The following is a 20,078-nucleotide window of genomic DNA, read 5'->3' on the forward strand; positions in this document are numbered from 1 at the left end:
ACACTGCTAAGTTCTGTTTTTTATTTAGTGTTTCCAAAGCTGACTCTATCAGAACGGGAGCCTTTCTGTGGCGTTTTAGAAGACAAAACGCTCTTTCCTTTGAGCTGCGGCGGTAAACTGGCGGACGGTATTTGATGCATGTTGTCGCTCTTTTCAGATTCTAAACATCACCGTTGCTGCGAACAATCGCGCTGAACAACATTTGGTGAGGCAGCCGGTGGACATCACCTTCACTGTCAGCGGTTCTAGGGGTTTTCTGATGGGGACGAAGGTCAGCAACGCACTGATGAAGCTCACAGTGGTAGAGTTCAGCTACTACATCGGCTTCCCTGTGCTGCAGATTGCAGAGCGTGAGTACCATAAAGGTTACATGTCTAGAAAATCCATGTTTATTGTCCCTGCTGGATCAGCCGTGCTCGCTTTAACGCTGACCTCTTTTTTCCTTCAGCTCTCCATTACCCAGCGCTGAACACCAGCCACTTGCTTCGCTCCTCCTGGGTCAGAACAGGTAGCGAGCGTTCTGCCGCCGGCGGGGAATAGAGAACTGTTATCATTTAAACGACCATTAATCGGTGTGTTTACAGTACTGCTGGGTGTTCTGGACCAGAAGATGAGTGAGCGCACCTTTCAAGCTAACATGGAGCGCAGAGTGGCCATGTTGCTCGGCGAAGCCACCGGACAAGTCAGGCGGGTGAAAAGAGCGACTGCTATTGGCAACAGTAGCGTGCAGGTAACCCCGGAGACTCATTTCTGAACCTTAGGAGAGAAACATCATGAGTTATCTGCTGTAACTTTTATTAGGTTACAATTTATTATTCAGAAAAACTAGAAATGAGATTTGGAACATCTAAGGCAGGGGTGTCAAACAGCCCGCCGAACAATTTAGTCCGGCCCTGTGGCTAAATGCATTATCATTATTAAAAAACAAAAAAATATTATTTTTTTTATTTTATTTTTTCCCATTGTCCTGTCTGGCAATTTGGCAATAAGAATTGTTGTCTTAATGCCAAAAAGAGCTCCTCGGATTTGACTTTCACAAGTGGAGCAGTACTGCTTTTGCCATAGTGCTCCGCTTGATTTATGAATGTGAATAGTTTTATTATGATTCATGCGGGGAATATCTCAAATGATATGGACACTACAATGGGAAAGTAGGAGAGGAAAGGAAGAACAAGAAGAAAAAAACAAAAGGTGAAAGAAAGAGGAGATAAAAGAAAGAGAATGATAAAACAATTATTGAAAAAAACATGTACTTCGTTTAATTGAAAATATGCAGTTCCTATATTGTCCACGAGGGGCGCTGTGTTTTAATTAGCAGATTAAGCTTCAGGTGTGGAAAAATTTAAATAATTTCTTAATTTTTATCTGTTTGATGTATTTTGTCATGCAGGACAGTGTTTTTAAGTTCCAAAAAATGTGAATAAATGTTTTTCAACATTGTATAATCACTGTGATCAGTTCTTATGCATAATGCACAAGTAAATGTTTAACTGAGTAAATGTATTGTTGAAATTGCACATACTTTTCTTAAAAACGCTGAGGTTATTCATAATATATTGTGTAAAAGTGAAATTAACTTAATATAAAAATCAACAAGTCCACATTTATTAGTTCTATTTAATCTTGCAATGAGTTTACTCGTGTGGCCCTCTTGAGATCAGATTAAGCTGAATGCGGCCCCTAAACCAAAATGAGTTTGACACCCCTGGTCTAAGGTGTCTTTCCACTGTAATATTTGCTGTTTTAACCGTGGCTGTTTTATAACCCCCAGCTGAGCTGCTGGGGGTTATAAAACTATAACCAGGGATCCTGTCACAGCGATTCCACTTTAAAAGTTCACTACGACGTCCACTGAAAGATGTAAGTGTGACGAACTTTAACAGGATTATACAGACTTCTTGTTAGAATTAAACCCCGGTGTCCTCCTATAACGTGATTATTTCTCAGCGGTTACACTCTGAAACTGATTTGAAATAATTTCTGAATTTCCCTACTGAGGAACAATAAAGGTAATTTCTAAATTTAAAAATAATGTTTTTGCTTCAGGACCCGAAGCTTGTGCTACGGGTCCCTAATGAGGATAAACCACCCACGTAGGAACAGCTGCAGCTTACTTCCTAATTTCATATCTGGTAAAAATCCGAGAGGACTTTGGTTGGGATTATTTGTGCCTCAAAACTGAAATGATGTAAAACCCTATAATGTTAAATTAACTGGATTAACTTCTTTCATTTGAAATCTTATTTAAGGTTAACAGAAAATGAGCTGAAAATGAGTCCAAACTGAACTAATTGTGTTAAATGAACAAATCTGAAATCCATGGTACTCTCCAAAAAATAAAAATAAAAAGCGTCCCAATATTTCTGGTTAAATTAAAAAGTGCCTTCTAGTTTATAGCTGCTAATCTGTTCTCATCCTGGTGGTTTTCACTAGAAGCATAGGAGGTGAATAGTGGCCTCAGAAAACAGCCCTGGATCCTGGAAACGCATCCTGCAGTTGAAACACACACACCAGTCATTTTCATATGTTAAACTCTGAAACTGGAGATTTCATTTAAAAGAAGTCCCCTAAAATATGTCAGATTTGTGTCTCTGTTTACCTTTGATGTCATTAGGAAGCGCAGAGACTCCCTCTGAGTGCTGGGACTCGGCACAGAGGACTCATTATGGGAGATGCGGCGTCGGTAACCAGTGAAAACCTTAGTGCTTTACTAATCGAGCCTTTTGTGGGTCTCCTCTGCACCTGCTCATCTCATCTCCATGGGGGGGGGGGGCAGGATGTGGCCTTTTCTCCATGGCAACAGCATCCCATTTACTCAAGAGACAAACCACTTAACAACCTGCACCTAAAGGGGTTCAGATTTCTGTTGCTTTTCCTCGTTTGCTCACTTGCCGGCTGCTGCGAGCCACAGACCCGCTAACAGCAGATCAATTATTCATTTGCTCTCTTCATCAGTCTGCATCCTCTCGGCTGAGATGATTAAGGGTTGTCTATTCTGGTAAAGCAGTGACTTCAGTGGGGTGGGATTCAAAGACGTGACGGAGTAGTGAAGGATTAGAGAAACCGAGAAGCAGCGGGAGCTAAAAGCCGAGATAAAAGCGACTGTTGTGAGGGATATGGGATACATATTTAATCTAACCCCATAACATCTGAGTGCATCGTGTTGATGTGAAACAAAGGGCCTGTCAGAGTGATAATATCAAACGTGTCTGTTTCTGAGCCTTCTGATTCAGAAATTATCCTAATTCAACCCAACAACTCAATTAGGTAACCAGAAGGTTTAAAATTCAATCAGGTAGCCCTTTCAAAACGACTTTTTACAGCCTGAAATATGTTTTATTAATGTTATTCTGAATGTCTTTTATAGTGCATGCTTCTAAACACAACTAATCTTTGCTTATTGGCTTTATTGAGTGCAGTGTGACTGAAACTGAGCGTCTAAGTCGTCTATTTCCTGTTTGCATGTCAGACTGAAGCCCTGATCTGTCGGGACAGACGAGACGTAGTGTTGTCACCCATGAAAATACCTGATGAGGCTTCCTGAGCAGATAAAAGAGCAGGCCAGACGGGAAGGGGGGGGGGGGGTTGTGCAATAATACACACATTCAGGCTGACCTCTTTCCACTCTAATAACCGCGCATGGACTTGAATTGACTCTGCATGGGGATGCCTGCCCAGCGCTTTTTTGTGTTTTTTTTTTATCTCTGCCAGCCCAGACGTGACCTGAGCTGTAGGCTTTCTGGTTGCACAGACAGCAGCAGAGCCTGAGGGCTCTGAGTGGGAGGCTAGACACACACACACACACACACACACACACACACACACACATGCTTCAGATGGAAAAATAAAATGTGGATCATCCAAACAGTCGCCTGTCTAATCACAAATGTATTCGCTCCGTAGTTTTCCTCTGTGGATACCAGACAAAAATACCCTGAATAAATATTTAATGCAGTTTTCTAATAAGGATTTTATTTACTAGGAGAACAATAAATGGAAAAGCGACCAGACCCGTGTAACCCAAATTTGCCCGAGCTTAAACCTGCAGACTGATGGCCCCACATCCTGCTGGGTTTTCTGCTAGAGAGCAGATTTCCTGGTGGCTTTGATTATGGCGGCTTGTCCACGTCCCAAAGCAGCAAATCGTACTTTACCACACCATATATTTATTTATAGAGCGCTTAAAAACAGCCAACAGCCCAAACAAAAGTGCTGTACATCGCTACAAACTAAAACGCATCCATTCAAAAAGCTAAAATAAAGAGATGATGCATAAAAACTTAAAAGGAACAATAAAACCAATTTAAAACAAAAACTAAGTCTTGCTAGTGTCAAAAGGCAAAGAATAATAGTAGATTTTAAATAAAGGTGGGCAGTGAAGGAGCCTCTCTCATGTGCAGGGACCATTCTTCCATAATTGAGGACCCTTTGCAGACTGGTTTGGACGGCTCTGTTCATTAATTTCTTTTAATCGGACCGTGACGTGTTGAGATGCTGCTGCGCTGTGTTGCACGACAGAGCCAAGTCTGCTTTCTGCCGTCACACAAACTCACAACCACACCAAGTTACTTTCAGGCGCTGCCTTCTTCATTATTAAAATCATTTTCTCCCACAGCAGTCGTGACACCTCGCTCGTTAGGATCCTCGTCAAAAATACCCTCCTTTGTTCACAGAGAGCGAGCTGCGTCATCCTCCCTGAATAGTTTCTCCGCTTCTTTCCAGCTGCTCGCGTTTCAAAGTGGAAACATCTACAGAGTAACAGGAGTTTTAGTAACGAAGCTCACTGTGGTCTCCACTGATTCCCGAAGCTGTAAATACACGATGATGAGGAGAAATACACTAAAACATTTAAAAAATTTTTTAGATGATTACCAAAAGGACCACTAAGATGGTTATCTAGGTAAGGATAACAGTCATTATGAGCAGTGGTTGCTGCCAAGCAGGATAGGCAATGTCCTTTTCCTTCAGCGAACTGTTCCTCTTCTTGCTGCGTAGCTAAAAGTACCTGAAATATCATCTGACATGATTCCAAACTCAAGGGAAGCATCGTCTCCTGTCGCCACAGCAGCGATCTGTCTTGTTTCACTGCAAAAAGGGAACTAAAAGTAGGCAAAATCCTCTTGAAATAAGTGTATTTTTCTTTGATTTGAGCTGGTAAATCAGACTATTTGCCAATGGAATAAGATTTTTGTACTTAGAATAAAAACAATTCATCTCTATCACCTTATTTCAAGTGCAGTTTAGCTAATTATCTTATTTTAGGGTTAGAAATTCTCATTCCATTGGCAAATAATCTTATTTAGCTGCTCAAATCAAAGAAAAATACACTTATTTCAAGAGGATTTTACTTACTTTTAGTTCCCTTTTTTGCAGTGTTGTACCTCTAAAGCCTGATGCGAGAAACAGTTGCACTGCAAAAACGGATTTAATAATAAGTAAAATGTGCTTAAAATTAGTGTTTTTGTCCTAGATTTGAGCAGGTAAATAAGTTTATTTGCCAATGTAATGAGTATTTTGACCCCTAAAATAAGATAATTAGATATACTGCACTTGAAATAAGACCATGGAAATGAATTGTTTCTATTTTAAGTGCAAAAATCTTATTCTATTGGCAAATCATTTTATTTACCTGCTCAAATCAAGGAAAAATACACTAATTTTAAGAACATTTTACTTATTTTTAGTTCTGTTCTTGCAGTGTGTGGGTAAATTTAGAGCTTGCATGTTTCCTTTCTCAGGTTCTGAGCGTGAGCCGCCTGGAGGGCGCAGACAACCCAGCAGAGATGGTGTACTTTGTGGAGGGACAGAACGGCCGTAGGATGCCTGCGGTCCAAACCGCCGACCTGCTTAACAGCCTGGATGTTCAAAGGGCCGCCATCATCCTGGGGTACCGTGTGCAGGGCATCCTGGCTCAGCGTGAGTATCCTTTCTGCGCTACATTACCGGGGTATAAAAGATGTCAACAGGGCGCAGGAAAACCGAGTTAAACTCCCAACGGGAAAGCTTTCTCACTTTTTCAAGTTGTGGAGTTCAATTTCTCCTCTTAATTTGTGTTTTTTTTTTTTTGTTTTTTTTTTCAGGTCAAAGTACTAAATTTTTTGTTGAAGATGCCGTTTATATAGGGAACGGATGACACCCTGTGTCATTTTGTGAAAGAAAAAGAAAGGGTGAAACATGCCTCATGCAACAAGAGTAAAAAGAACGTTTTTTTTTTTCAGCCTTTTTCTTAGTGGCTGTTATAAACAGACAAACACATCATTTAATGGTGGCTTTTAAAAGAGAGGAAGAAGTTGCTTTTTAAAATACAGTATAATAATTAAGGCTACCATTTTGTAGAATATTCTTGTACTTCACTTTTTTCCCCATGTTCTGCTGGCTCCGGTGGAGGCTCTGACATAAAAGAACAAAGTAAATATGAAATTATTAAAATGCAAAAATACATACTGTAGAAAGTGATAGAAACATTTAACATGGACAGTATTTACGCATTAATTTGTCTGCTACTTCTTGCCAGCCCTCTCTCTGGCTTTAGCAGACTTTGAGGTGTTCCCTGTCATTTTAATTAATGACTCAAATTCGGCATAACCTTCCATTAAAAGCTTGTGTTCTGCTTGGGAGAAAAACTGTGGGCGTTCTTTGGCCATGCTGAACAGCCAATAGCAGCGCTGCTGATCAATGTTTCTACTATCGATACATTTCCCCTTTTAAACAAATGCATGAAAGCGCAGTTGTCTCAGATAACTCAATCCAGCCATACTAATCATAAACAACAGGTGTGTTCGAATAACCCAATTAGCCGGATCATGATTAGCCGGATGAAATCATCTTGGATGTGTCATTTGATCTCGGATGTTTTAAGCAACGTACGAAGAACGGGGCCCAGGTCTAGTCTTTTCTAGTTGTTTTTACACTGGATACAGTCCCAAAATATAAAATATAAAACAACTGGACTTCTATTCTAACGCTGAAGACGTTTCGCTTCTGAGTCCAGTTGTTTTATTTTTTAACCTTTTTTGTGGATTGATCATGACCTGGATGACCGAGAATCTTCACCAACATACTGGATACAGACATATTTTATGTTTTGCTGCTAATGCTTCAGGTTAAATCTGTGCTGACAGAGATAAAATTATGTGTTTGAAGGCGATAAAGGTTAGTTAGTGCAGCTAAGCTTTCACACTTTATCATAACCAAGACTAGTCTTTTCTAGTTCTGTTGTAGAATTATAATGTGCGTTTAGTCTGGATACAGACATATTTTATGTTTTGCTGCAAATGCTTCAGGTTAAATCTGTGCATATGTGACACAAGAACGACAGCAGCTACATCGTGTCCGTTTGCTAACAGCTAGCATTTAGCTCAGGCTAATTACGTAGCGGGATTATGTGGAGATGTTTAGCAGGAGTCAGTCAGAATTAATATTTTTATCGGTTGATTTTTACGTCTACCGGTCAGCTAAGCCGGTGAATCAGGAAGTTAATTTTGGACACTGGCGATAAAGGTTAGTTAGTAGAGCTAAGCTTTGCATGGTTAAGGCATCCTGAAGCTCTGATGATGGTGTTTGTTTAAAGCTGTAGAGAAGGTGGTGTCCTCCCCCTCCGACGCCGAGAACACCAACACCTGGATCATCATCGGGGTGGTGGTTCCTCTCCTCGTCGTCGTCCTCATCATCTCCATCCTCTACTGGAAACTGTGTCGGACCGACAAGTTGGAGTTCCAGCCGGATGCAATGAGCACCATCCAGCAGAGACAGAAGGTACATCCACCCATCCATTTATCTATGTGTCCATCCACCCATCCGTCCATCCATCCATCCATTTATCTTTCTGTCCATCCATCCATCCATCTGTCCGTCTATCCATCCATCCATCCATCCATCTGTGCATCCATCCATCCATCCATCCATCCATCCATCCATTTATCCACTCACCCATCTGTCCATCTATCCATCCATCCATCTGTCCGTCTATCCATCCATCCATCCATCCATCTGTGCATCCATCCATCCATCCATCCATCCATCCATTTATCCACTCACCCATCTGTCCATCTATCCATTCATCCATCTGTCCATCCATCTGTCTACCCATCCATCCGTCCATCTGTCCGTCCATCCATTCATCCATCCGTCCATCCATCCATCCATTCTCCCATCCGTCCATCCATCCATCTATCTATCCGTCTATCCATCCGTCCGTCCATCCATCTGTCCATCCATCCATCCATCTGTCCATCCATCTGTCTATTCATCCATCCGTCCATCTGTCCGTCCATCCATCCACCCATCCGTCCATCCATCCATCCATCCGTCTTTCCATCCATCCATTTATCCACCCATCCATCCGTCCATATATCTGTCCGTCCACCCATCCATCCATCCATCCATCCATCCATCCATCCATCCGTCTTTCCATCCATCCATTTATCCACCCATCCATCCGTCCATATATCTGTCCGTCCACCCATCCATCCATCCATCCATCCATCCATCCATCCATCCATCCATCCATCCATCCATCCATCCGTCTGTCCATCCCTCCACCCATCCACCCATCTGTCCATCCATACATCCATCCGTCATCCACCCATCCTTCCATCCATCCATCCACCCATCTATCCATCCATTCATATGGAGGACTGACTCTGACATATTAAAAAATGTATATAGATATAAATACATGCTCAATAAACGTATAAGCATAAAATAAATGCACAAAAATGCAGCAAATAAATCAATGTAAGCAGTAATTAAATTACACAATGAGACATAAATGTAATTTTTAAAATTAAATTAGCTTATTTATGTAGTTTCTGTCAGGAGAACTGGCACGACACCTGCGGACACCTGAGTCCATGTGAGCCGCTTCATGAAACACGTTCAGTCAGAGCGTCCAGATAATAACGTCTGGAATTACAGCGTTGTTTTTAAATCAAGCTGCTAAACGCCTCAGCTCACTGATAACCAGTTAGCCACTCAGACAGCAGCTACAGAAGGCTGGTGCTAACCAACCAATAGGGAGCAGTTGTCCCCTTAAGACCCGCCCCCTCCTCTTTTGCATAATGAGGCAGAAATGGAAAAAGCAGGCATAAATAAATAGGGTTAAAAAAATAAATGAGGTAAAAAAAATATTAGAAAGGAAGAATAAATAGATAAAAATATTGACATAGACATAAATACATTTAAAAACTAAGTAATTAATAAAGTTGACAATTATAAGGAAAAATAAGAGGTTATAATTAAATAAGTTAATTAAAAGTGTTAATTACATTTATGTCTGGTTGTAAAATGTAATTATAAAAAACATTTTGCTGTATTTTTGTGTATTTATGTTATCCATATATATTTATTGAGCATGTATTAATTTATTTTTTATCGTTTTTACCATACAAGATACTTTAATTAAGGGTAAACCTTTAATTTGGTGCCTCTTTGTGAGTCACTGCAGGTTATGCAGCTCATTATTTTATTTGCCATAAAGAAGTTAAAGTCCGCTGACGTAAAGAGCCAGAAAGAAAAATGTGGCCAGTGATAATTTGAAGGAGCTGCTGATTAATTAGGTGTTTCCGCCTTTGTAATGAATGTGCCTGTGTCTCAGGAATACATAATTTCTTCTCTCAGATGGGATCGTTATTAATAAAGCAACGCTTTAAAAATAATTAGGCAACACTTGATGCTACTGTAAAAGGAAAAGGGCTTCTAGTGGTACTTGTTCCTTTTCAGGACCTGAAACGTTTGCAGGTTGACGTCACTGTTTCCAGTTTGTCTGTTGCTGTTTGATTTGTGAGAATTACAATTCTTCGTGTCTTTTTTTTTCAAATCTAAATTAGGCTGTTCAGGTGTTTTTTAATTAAATCACATGTAAAATATATTTGTTTATTCTTGCAGCCCCATATGGCCAAATTCTACTATGAGAGATAACTTGGGAAAATACAAAAATCAGTTTACAAATGATGCATTTATTTATGACGGGAATTAACTCGTATGCTATTTTTCCAGTTGTTCTTTTTAAATTGCAAACCGGTTGTCCAAACTAGTTATTAACATTATGTTGGTCAGAACGCTCCGTTGTTGATTATTTACTGAGGTTAAAAGGTTTCCTCTGAGAACTAAAAAGCTTCTTTATTACAGCTCGGCCTGAATCTCTGCAGCTGCAGCTAGCTGTACGTTATTCAAACTGTGCGTTTGTTGTGAAAAGTCGGAGCAAATGTCCTGAATGGGTTCTGCGGGTGCAGCTACAGCGCGGCCTTGTCTCGTCTGCTCAGCAACATCATCTGTCACTTCTCCTCACTGCTCTTCTCTCAGTCCACCGCATCGTTCAGTGAATCAGGAGCTGCCCTTCACCGGCCACTCCCTCCCACTAAAGGGGATGGGGAGTTTAGTGAGGATGAAGAGGGGGAGTATGAGGAGGAGGAGGAAGAAGAAGAAGAAGAAGAAGAAGAAGAAGAAGAAGAAGAGGAGGAGGAGGAGGAGGAAGGGGATGAGCTGGAAGTTAAAAGGGGGAAGGTACAGAGTAGTGTCTGGTGGTGCGTAGATTATGTAGTCAGACATAGTTTGTGCGTGATTGTGGTTCATGTTGTTGTATACAGTCATGTTAAAAATTAGGACGCCTGTTAAATACTTCTATAAGAAATTATCTCATATTGCTGTATAATGTATTTGTCTTTTTGGAGTGATTTGATTGATTTGATTTGACTAACAAAAAATTTCAAGTTTATTTTCTTATAATAATAATAATAATAATAATAATAATAATATGAATATGAATATTTTGAATAATAATAATAATAATAATATGAATAATATGAATAGTAATAATATTAATAATAATAATAATAATAACATACAAAATAATAAGTAAACAAAAGTTAGACACCCTAACTCTAATAGCTTTGGTCAAAATACCTTCAGTGAGGAGCGTCTAGCCGTCATCTGCCACTCGGTCTGAGCAAATGACCCTCTGGTCATTGATTTAACCCATTAATTCGAATTTACAATTTATTAAGATAAGATTATATTTTGCAAATATTCTCATTGGGTTTGCATAAAGAGAATAGCAGCACTGCTGGATATATGTTTAGGAAAATTTATTGTCAAAATATTGTAAAGAGGAAACTTTGTTTTTACAATAATAAGAGACACTTTTTTTATTAACTTTTCTAAAGTTACTCCAGTGAGGTGAAGCTCATCTTAGCTCATTGTGTGAAACCACTAGCAGAAAACATTTATTTATATTGTCATTGTTTACATTATGTTTACATCATGTTTCACAGCTTGGATTTAGCCCCACTTTGAATTCAGGTCAACTCCCAGAGGAAATGCTTCAAATAAAAGCAAGTTGTTTTTTTTTTAATCATTTCTTTTCGTGAAGTAAAAAGGAGGGGTGGAAAATTGATTAATCAGATTTGGTATAATAAATGGGACATTGTATTTTTAAGCCTATCAGGGCTGGCCGGTATGGATCTGTACTAAAAGTTTGCATATGACAAAAAAATAAAATAAAATAATAATCCTGACATAAAACCATGCGCGCACACCAGCAAGCAATTTTCTTTTTTAGATCACAGCTGCACCAGAATGTTTGTTTCCCAGGTTCCTCCTCATAAATGGCTGATGCAAAGCACCCCGTGGTCGTTTTAATATGTGTTAAAACGAGTCAGCTGATCACTGTTATTTTATGGTAAATAATGGCGAGAAAAGATCAAAGAAACGGTGAAAAGAATTCCCAGGAAAGTTTATTAAATGTGCAAATCAGAGGTAAAAGCACAGATGAAAAGAACTTGTTAAAAAGTGAATCTCATTGCTTTCCTAAACATCGGAGGACATCCGGGTGTGGACCATCTCTGACGTCATGTTTTTCTTTATAGATCGACGTCTTTGTGTGGAAAGAAACGCAAGATTTAGAAATTAACTCCTGGACTCTCTGACAAACTTTAGTCTGTTTTTCTCAGAGAGCAAAGCTTTCCTTCTTACACGCCTCCTATAAAACTTTCTGACAGTACCAGCCTTTTTATTTAGATATTTTGGGGACTTCCTTTTAGCATCTTGCATCCTGCTTTCAGGGCGAATTTTTTCGGACAGTCAGACCGTGGCGTCTGGTTTAATACGATCATCTCCCTGCAGTTTAAGCCCCATGTTGGGTGCCTGCATCGGGGAAGTGGTGGCTCAGGGTTAGGGAGAAGTCAGCTTGGGAACCTTGCAGCTTCTCCAGGTTCAAATCCCACAGACTGCCACTGTTGGCCCCTGAGCAAGACCTTTAGCCCCGAAAATGCGCTCCATACGGTGGTGGCCCCCTGCTGCCTGAGGGATGTGGTGAAAGAGGATGAATTTCATTGGATGCATTTATTGTTATTTAGGTCATTTTAAGGGAATAAATGTGGGGTGTTCTAATTTATTCCTAACCAGAAATTGCTTTTTTGTGTTACGTTTTATAAAATTATCAAATATCTTTTTTTTTTTAAATGGTTTATTTATATCACAGGAAATTTTCCAGTGTTAAAATTAAAAACCAAAATATGTAAAAAAAAAAAAAAAACGTCCAGGCTGCCGTAGGGTGTCCTAATTTAGTTACATGACTGTGATGTGTATGATGTACATTTAGAAACATATTTCACTAGTTGATCGACTTCTTTATTGGAAATAATTTGATTGTAGTTCAGCTTTTGGAGGTTTTAATTATTACCTGCCGTGCAAACATGTAATATCCTGATTCAAGGTGGAAACATTCACCTTATCCGTCATTGCTTCTGTTTAGAAACCAGTAGCTCTTCCACAGAGTAGACAAAAAATTAACAGTGATGAAGAGGAGGAGGAGGAAGAAGAAGATGATTATGAAGAAGAAGAAACTGAGGAGGAGGATGATGGAAATAAGAAGTCCAAAGTGAAAAAGAGGACGTTTCAAGAGCAACAGCTAGAAAGGATCACAGCTGTGCTGAGTAAACCATCAGGATTAAAGACAGAGGAGAAAAAAGTTGTGAGCGGAGGAAGGAGAGCCAAGGAGAAGGTATATGTGATGGTAGACATGGAGACCGGTGCTGGTCTGTGTAGATACTGGCTAGGATCCTGGATTCTCTCATGTTAATACCTGCAGTAGAAAGCAACACTAGCTTTGTAAACCAGACCTGTGGTGTGTAAATAGTCTGTAGATGGTGTGTTGTGCAGCAGCAGAGGCATCATGAGGCCTATTGTAAGATTTTCACAGGACGACATCCTGGATTAAACAGTCCAGGATTTTACTGGAGCAAATTCAACAAAATGCAAAAAGTTTAAATAAAAAAAAATCTTAATTGTTTGATTTTAAACTGAGAGCAACAATTGGTCCTACTTCTGCAGAACAACATTTAGAACAGTTTAACTGGTTATTGTATTACGTTGTATGTTTATTTATCAGTATGTTACCCTAAGCAAAAATCTCACATAAATGTTAGCCAAATTTAGAAGCAGCTCTCTAACGCTCGCTGCACAGAACATTATTTTTGCTTTTCTGCTCTATATAAAGTCAGACCAAGGGGCAAATTCACAAAGCTGTCAGCGTGCGTCCCGTGGAAACCTGAACGTCCTTCTGCTTCTGACTCTGCTCACAAAGACAGATCTGCTCAGTAGCTTTACAGAGAGACAAAAACAGCTTCTGCCTGTGCTCATCCAGTCCATACGTATAATAAAAATACATTATACATGCATTCGGAGGAAAGTCTTTTCCGGTACAGCTCCTTTTGGTTCAGTGCCGAAGAAAAACTTGTTTTGAAGCCGAACACTTGCAGAACTTTTAACCCCTCGTTTCAGCGTGTAACTTTAAAAATGGGCACCAAAACAAAAAACGTGTAGAATCTCCCCAGATATCACTGAATTCTGCTTTTTGGGAACATTATACTTCCTCATTTAGTTACAAGGAAAGAGGAGATTGTCAGCATTTTCTAAGAAGGATAAGGTGTCCTACACAGAACTTACTAACCTAAAACTGCATCAGGCTGAATGTAGCATCACTGGTGCAGAGACAAAATGGACTAAAGTTAAAAAACATCTCCCTGTAGCATTCATCCAGCCCAGCGGACGTGTAACACTGTGGTGACGGCTCTATCTGAAGAGAACAGCGTTCCCAACAGCTCGGACTTTACGGAGCATTCAAGTACAACTTGTTTACTGCTTGGTCGGCTTCTTAAACCTTCAACGTGATTTAAATCATTTCCTTCCAGTTCTCATATATCGGCACAGTCTAATTAATACTGTGTATACCTAATACCATAGTTAACCGGGATTTTTGCGTCCTGCTACACCCCTGCTGTTTATGTAAGTTACAGATAAAGCAAATAGCTTTCCAGTGATTCCCCTACAAGAGGTCGCCCGCCCGCCAAAAAGATCACGGCACGTTGTAAATTATTAAACTCTACGTTTTCACATTTAATTATTAGTCTTTCTAAAATAGTGCCACATCACACCTGAGCTATTTCTGTCAGCTATACAGGCAGAGCTCAGTTCTGCAGCCGCGTACGCATCGTCACGCTATTAACAGCTCGGTGGGAAGAAGTCTTCACATGGAGCTGTTCTCTGTGTGACACTGAGCTGATGCATCATGACTCGCAGCCTCTCTGGGCTGCACTCACACAGGTGTGGCCGATACCTGCTGTGGGAAATCTAGGAGTTTCTCACAAGACTTTAAGCCAATAGGTGCGCTCGGCTTTAAGGCGTAGAACGACCACGGAGAGTCGGCGCGGCTCACAGTTTCCGCTTAGCACACCCGAGTGTGCGGGGGCCTTTAGTGTTTCTCCTACACTGCAAAAATAGACCTAAAAATAAGAATTTTTTTCTTGAAATTAAAGTATTTTTCCTTGATTTGAGCAGATAAATAGGACTTTTTGCCAATGGAATAAGAATTTTGCACTTAAAATAGGAACAATTCATCTCCGTCATCTTATTTAAGTGCAGTATATCTAATTATCTTATTTTAGGGGTAAAAATACTCATTCCATTGGCAAATAATCTTATTTACCTGCCCAAATCAAGGACAAATACATTAATTTCAAGAAAATGTTACTTATTTTTAGTTCTCTTTTTGCAGTGTAAGCCAGAGGTCAGAGCTCATTTCTGCCCTCGGTTCAGTTAAACTAATTTTTTTTAGAGCCACAAAAGTTACACAAACAAGAGCTTGTTTTTATCGTATACTATAGAAAATGGGTTTTTGTTAATTAAAGATCAACAGTTATTAGAACCAAGAGTATTTTTATGTTTAGGTTTAATACATTTTCATCAATTGGACATTTGATTTTTATAGCAAATGGCATCAAAATGATGAAAAAGCCAACCTACTGAAAAAAAGATAATTCATTTATCGATAGTAAAATATTCTACATACACACCTTTAGCTTCTTTCTTTCTGGAATTGTTATGCATATATCGCAGAACTAAATGCATCCTAAAGCTAGCAATTTTAAATTACCTTTACATTTAGAAACATTGACCAATTCCTCCCCCCATGCAGTTTTGGTCTAAGTTTTTAAGAGCCAAAGCTGAAGGTGTAAAGAGCCACAGGCTGCAGACTCCTGTCCTAAACCGAGTCCTCGCTGCTCTAGATTCACCTGGGTTCGCATACAGATAAGAGAGAGCGTGCAGCAATTAATCAGATTGATTAATAAATTGATTATTAAAATAATCCTCAAGTAATATAATAATTAATGTAATCGAATCGTTACCTGGAGTCTGCAGACTCTAAACATGTTATTTGCTGAAATAACAACTCACTCAGAGCTGTAATTAAGCCAGGACTAATTAAAGAAATATATACATTTTGCCTTTAAGATGAAAACTCTTCTTTGTCTGTAAATATGCTCTATGCACCAGGTTCAAGTTCTGTACAAAAGAAAAAAGCACTTTTTGCTGGTTGAATATTAATCTGTCAATCAAAAAAATTGTACACAGATTAAACAATTGGCAAAACAGTAGACAATATATGTAGCACAGTGACTATTGTTTTGCTAAGTAGAGATAGATAGATAGATTAGATTACCATGTTGTCAGCATTAAATTTATTTTTTTACATGTTTATGCCATTTACAATGCATTTAAAATGTACAATAAACATTTATTGAGGTATGTTAACCTATGTAGAGTGTCTCTTTTTAGATTAATCAGAAAAATAACAGATTAATCGATTTCTAAAATAATCTGCAGCCCTAACCCTGACATATTTTGTACCTGCCTTGGTGAACATATCTGTGTTTTGTAAACGGGTTAAATTTCTGAGGATGGCTGCATTAAAGGCTGCCACAGAGTTGGGAGCTCTGAGCGTCAAATCGCTGCGCGGTGGAGTCGGTTCTGATGGGGCGCGCTAGATAGACCCCGAGAATGGATCAGAAACAGATCCCAAATATAATCAGATTAAAACTGAATAAAGTTACAATCAAAATGTCCCCATAAAACATAGCGTAGAATCCATACTAAAAGTGTACGTACGGCAAAAAACTGAAAATGGTGCAAAAAAAAAAAACAAAAAGGAAAAGGTTCAGATTTATAAAACCAGCGTGCAGATTATCTTTAGATTTTAAATTTTATAGAGGAGTTTATTAAATGTGAAGAAAGAGGATTTTAACTTTTTCACTGGAGCCGTTGCTTTCCTTCATGCATGTGGCCATAAGCAGCACACAGACGTATATGCAGATATATTCTCTGTCTTTGGATTAGCAGTATCACACAGGATTAGCCGTTCTTATACCAACATGCTTCTTTTAAGACGCACGTTTTACTTTTTGCAAACCCACTGAAGGTCCGGGAACCGAGAAGAGATGTTTTCTCGGCGCGGCAGGATCAGAGATTTAGTATCTGTCGCAGCGAGAGCTCGCATCCTCTGTTTACCCTTGTGCTGTCGGAACGTCCTGAGGGCTTTACACAGAAATAGTCTCAGTTTCTGGCTCCAGCCTCCCCCCCCACAGCACCACCTGACAGGAAAGCCAGCAGTGCAGTGTTTAGCCCAGTTTCTGCCAGACTGCCAGACTCTCTCTTTATTCATTAATGCCTGTCTGTCTCCCTTCTGCAGACCCTTTCAGTTACTCAACCTAATTACTGAATCTCTGAACTTGTAATTCTGTCTTGGCTGCAGAATCAGAGCCTTACTGGAATATCCGTGTGTCGTCCTGCTGCACGTTCCCTTACGGACGTTTAATCCGCGGATAAATCTTCTGGACTTTGATTCCAGTTAAGCTCGTGAGCTCTATTGTAATTGATTCAGGATGTAACTCACACATCCTTCACCTTTCTCTACCTTCCCCATGCCGTATGTGCTTTACCCTTCCTTTCTCTCACTCCCTGCTGCTCCTCTCCTCAGTTACAGGCTCCCAGCGTGAAGGGCTTTGATTTTGCCAAGCTCCATCTTGGCCAGCAGAGCAAAGATGATGTCATGGTGATCCAGGAGCCCGCCCCACCAGGCTCTGGCTCCGGTCCTCTCGCTCAGTCCATTAAAGATGGCCTCGGTCCATGTGAGAACGGCGAGGCCCCCACGCCCAAGTCCAAAACCTCCGCCTCCTCCACCAAGGCGTCCCGCAGCGGCCGGCGCCGAGAAAGGTCGGTGCTCCTGCAGGTTGATTTTAGCCGTGGTCACGCACCGATGCCAGCCTGTGTGTTTCTAACTTCTGTGGACATGATTGGCTGATTTAATCAGTTTTAAAAAAGAACCTGAGGAATAGTTTGTTTTTTCCCCCAAACCTTTTGTAAAATGCAAAGAAAAAGAAGCTACTTCTGGTGAGGAATAAATTAGGACAACCTCAAATTCATCACCAGGCTAAATTTCCTTACAGTAGTCACATCCGGAGCCCCTGATGAGAACGTTTCTCAGCTTCTTGAAGGAGGTTTTGTCTCATTTCAATTTAATTCAATTAAATTGTATTTATATAGCGCCAAATCATGAAACATGTCATCTCAAGGCACTTTACAAAATCAAGTTCAATCATATTATACAGATTGGGTCAGATTATACAGATTGGTCAAAAATTTCCTATATAAGGAAACCAGTTGATTGCATCAAAGTCCCGACAAGCAGCATTCACTCCTGGGGAACCGTAGAGCCACAGTGGACAGTCGTCTGCATTGTACATGGCTTTGCTGCAATCCCTCATACTGAGCAAGCATGAAGCGACAGTGGGAAGAAAAACTCCCCATTAACGGGAAGGAAAACCTCCGGCAGAACCGGGCTCAGTATGAACGGTCATCTGCCTCGACCGACTGGGGTTACAGAAGACAGAACAGAGACACAACAAGAGAGACAAAAAAGCACAGAAGCACACATTGATCTAGTAATCTGTTCTACATTAGATGGTAGTAGCAGGTGAGCCGTCTTCTCTGGATGATGTCACAGTTAACAGAACGCCAGACCAGGTGTACCTACTATGAAGAAAAAGAGAGAGAACAGAAAGTTAAAGCAGAAATGACAACACATAATGCATAATTGAAGAACAGTAGAACTCTATAGAGTGAGAAAATTAGATCCCGATATCCTCTAGTAGCCTAAGCCTATAGCAGCATAACTATAGAGGTAGCTCAGGGTAACATGAGCCAATCTAGTTATAAATTTTGTCCAAAAGGAAAGGTTTAAGATTAGTCTTAAAAGTAGATGGGGTGTCTGCCTCACGGACCAAAACTGGGAGTTGGTTCCACAGGAGAGGAGCCTGATAGCTAAAGGATCTGCCTCCCATTCTACTTTTAGAGACTCTAGGAACCACCAGCAGACCTGCAGTCTGAGAGCGAAGTGCTCTGTTAGGAACATACGGGGTAATCAGAGCTCTGATATATGATGGAGCTTGATTATTAAGGGCTTTATACGTTAGAAGGAGAATTTTAAATTCTATTCTTGATTTAACAGGAAGCCAATGAAGGGAAGCTAAAATTGGAGAAATATGATCCCTCTTGTTGATTTTCATCAGAACTCTTGCTGCAGCATTTCAACCTTAGTTTGGTGCTCCTGACTGTTGAAGTGAGGGAAAGCACCACGGCAAGATTCAACGAGCTGTTTGAGGCCTTCTAATCAGTTTTACTCCTCATACATGTCGATGCGTCCCTGGGAAACGCACTTAACACCAAGTTGCCGACCTATTTGTGTAACCCGAGGGTTCCACTAAACGCTGGAGCGCCGTGCATCGCGGCTGGTCGCTGCAGCTCCAGCCAGATACGTGGCTGTAGTGTTTTTGCCACGCCGACTCCACATTAGAGCAGAGCGGATCGTTCAGGCAGGAGGTCAGCTGATGAAAAGCAAAGAGGATCCGGTTGAGTTTACAAGTAAAAGACTTAAGATCACACTTTACTGTGAAACATCAATACGTCAGTACCTGTAGCTCCATGGACGATGATTTTTATTTTATTTAAAGCCTACAAGCACACTACTATCATGCGATGATGCAGTCCTCGCATCCAACTAGCGCACTAACTGTGGCTTCAGCGTCCTAAACCAACTAGGAGGGAAATCTTAACTCTGATATGTTTAATGACGAGGAAAACCCACCAGACCCGCTGATCATCATTCAGCATCCCTGTTAACCTTTTACCAGAGATGTCAGCATGAAACATGTAGGGACAATAAAGTCTTCTTGAATCTGGTTGGATTTGGTTTTTAGTTCGACCGACTGAAGCCAAAGTTATGAGTGTAGCAATAATTCTAGCAATAATAATACTTTTACCATCAATGTATTTCTAGCCACTTGTCACTTTAATAACCTTTTATCCCCAACATTCAGCACAAATCAAGTCGAGATCAACCGACAGGTTTTTTATCAGAAAAGTGCTGCCGATTTTTGGTGGGGGGCCGATTCTTGAGACAGATTCTTTTTTTTTTTCTCCTCCGTTTACATGATAAAAATTGCACAATGATAACAAGTCTCTAAACGTGTGTTTAAACCAGCTAATATTGATCAGCTTCAGACAGCAGCTTGAAAGGTACTCAGAAAAAATAAAAAAACACGACTCTTATGGCAGCTTCTTTAGTTCAGTGGCAAGAATGCCAGTATCAGCCGATACGATACAGGAAAAAACACAAATATTGACCCAAAATTTCGGTCCACCTCGAAAATCAGGTGCATATATATTTAATTTATCAGGAGAAATCC

At 40.2% G+C, this 20,078-nt stretch overlaps 1 protein-coding gene across 1 annotated transcript in view; it reads left to right on the forward strand.

Moving 5' to 3' along the window:
- The window catches only part of si:ch211-1e14.1 (UPF0606 protein KIAA1549), a 61,246-nt gene that overhangs the window by 26,730 nt on the left and 14,438 nt on the right, over positions 1-20,078 (forward strand). The window contains exons 7-12 of the mRNA XM_036126659.1: positions 158-350; positions 449-508; positions 585-730; positions 5,739-5,916; positions 7,571-7,755; positions 17,312-17,547. Of these exons, the coding sequence (XP_035982552.1) occupies positions 158-350; positions 449-508; positions 585-730; positions 5,739-5,916; positions 7,571-7,755; positions 17,312-17,547 (998 nt within the window). The remainder of the gene's footprint in view (positions 1-157; positions 351-448; positions 509-584; positions 731-5,738; positions 5,917-7,570; positions 7,756-17,311; positions 17,548-20,078) is intronic.

This window comes from Fundulus heteroclitus, chromosome 2 (assembly GCF_011125445.2).
Source record: "Fundulus heteroclitus isolate FHET01 chromosome 2, MU-UCD_Fhet_4.1, whole genome shotgun sequence".
Lineage (NCBI taxonomy): Eukaryota > Metazoa > Chordata > Actinopteri > Cyprinodontiformes > Fundulidae > Fundulus > Fundulus heteroclitus.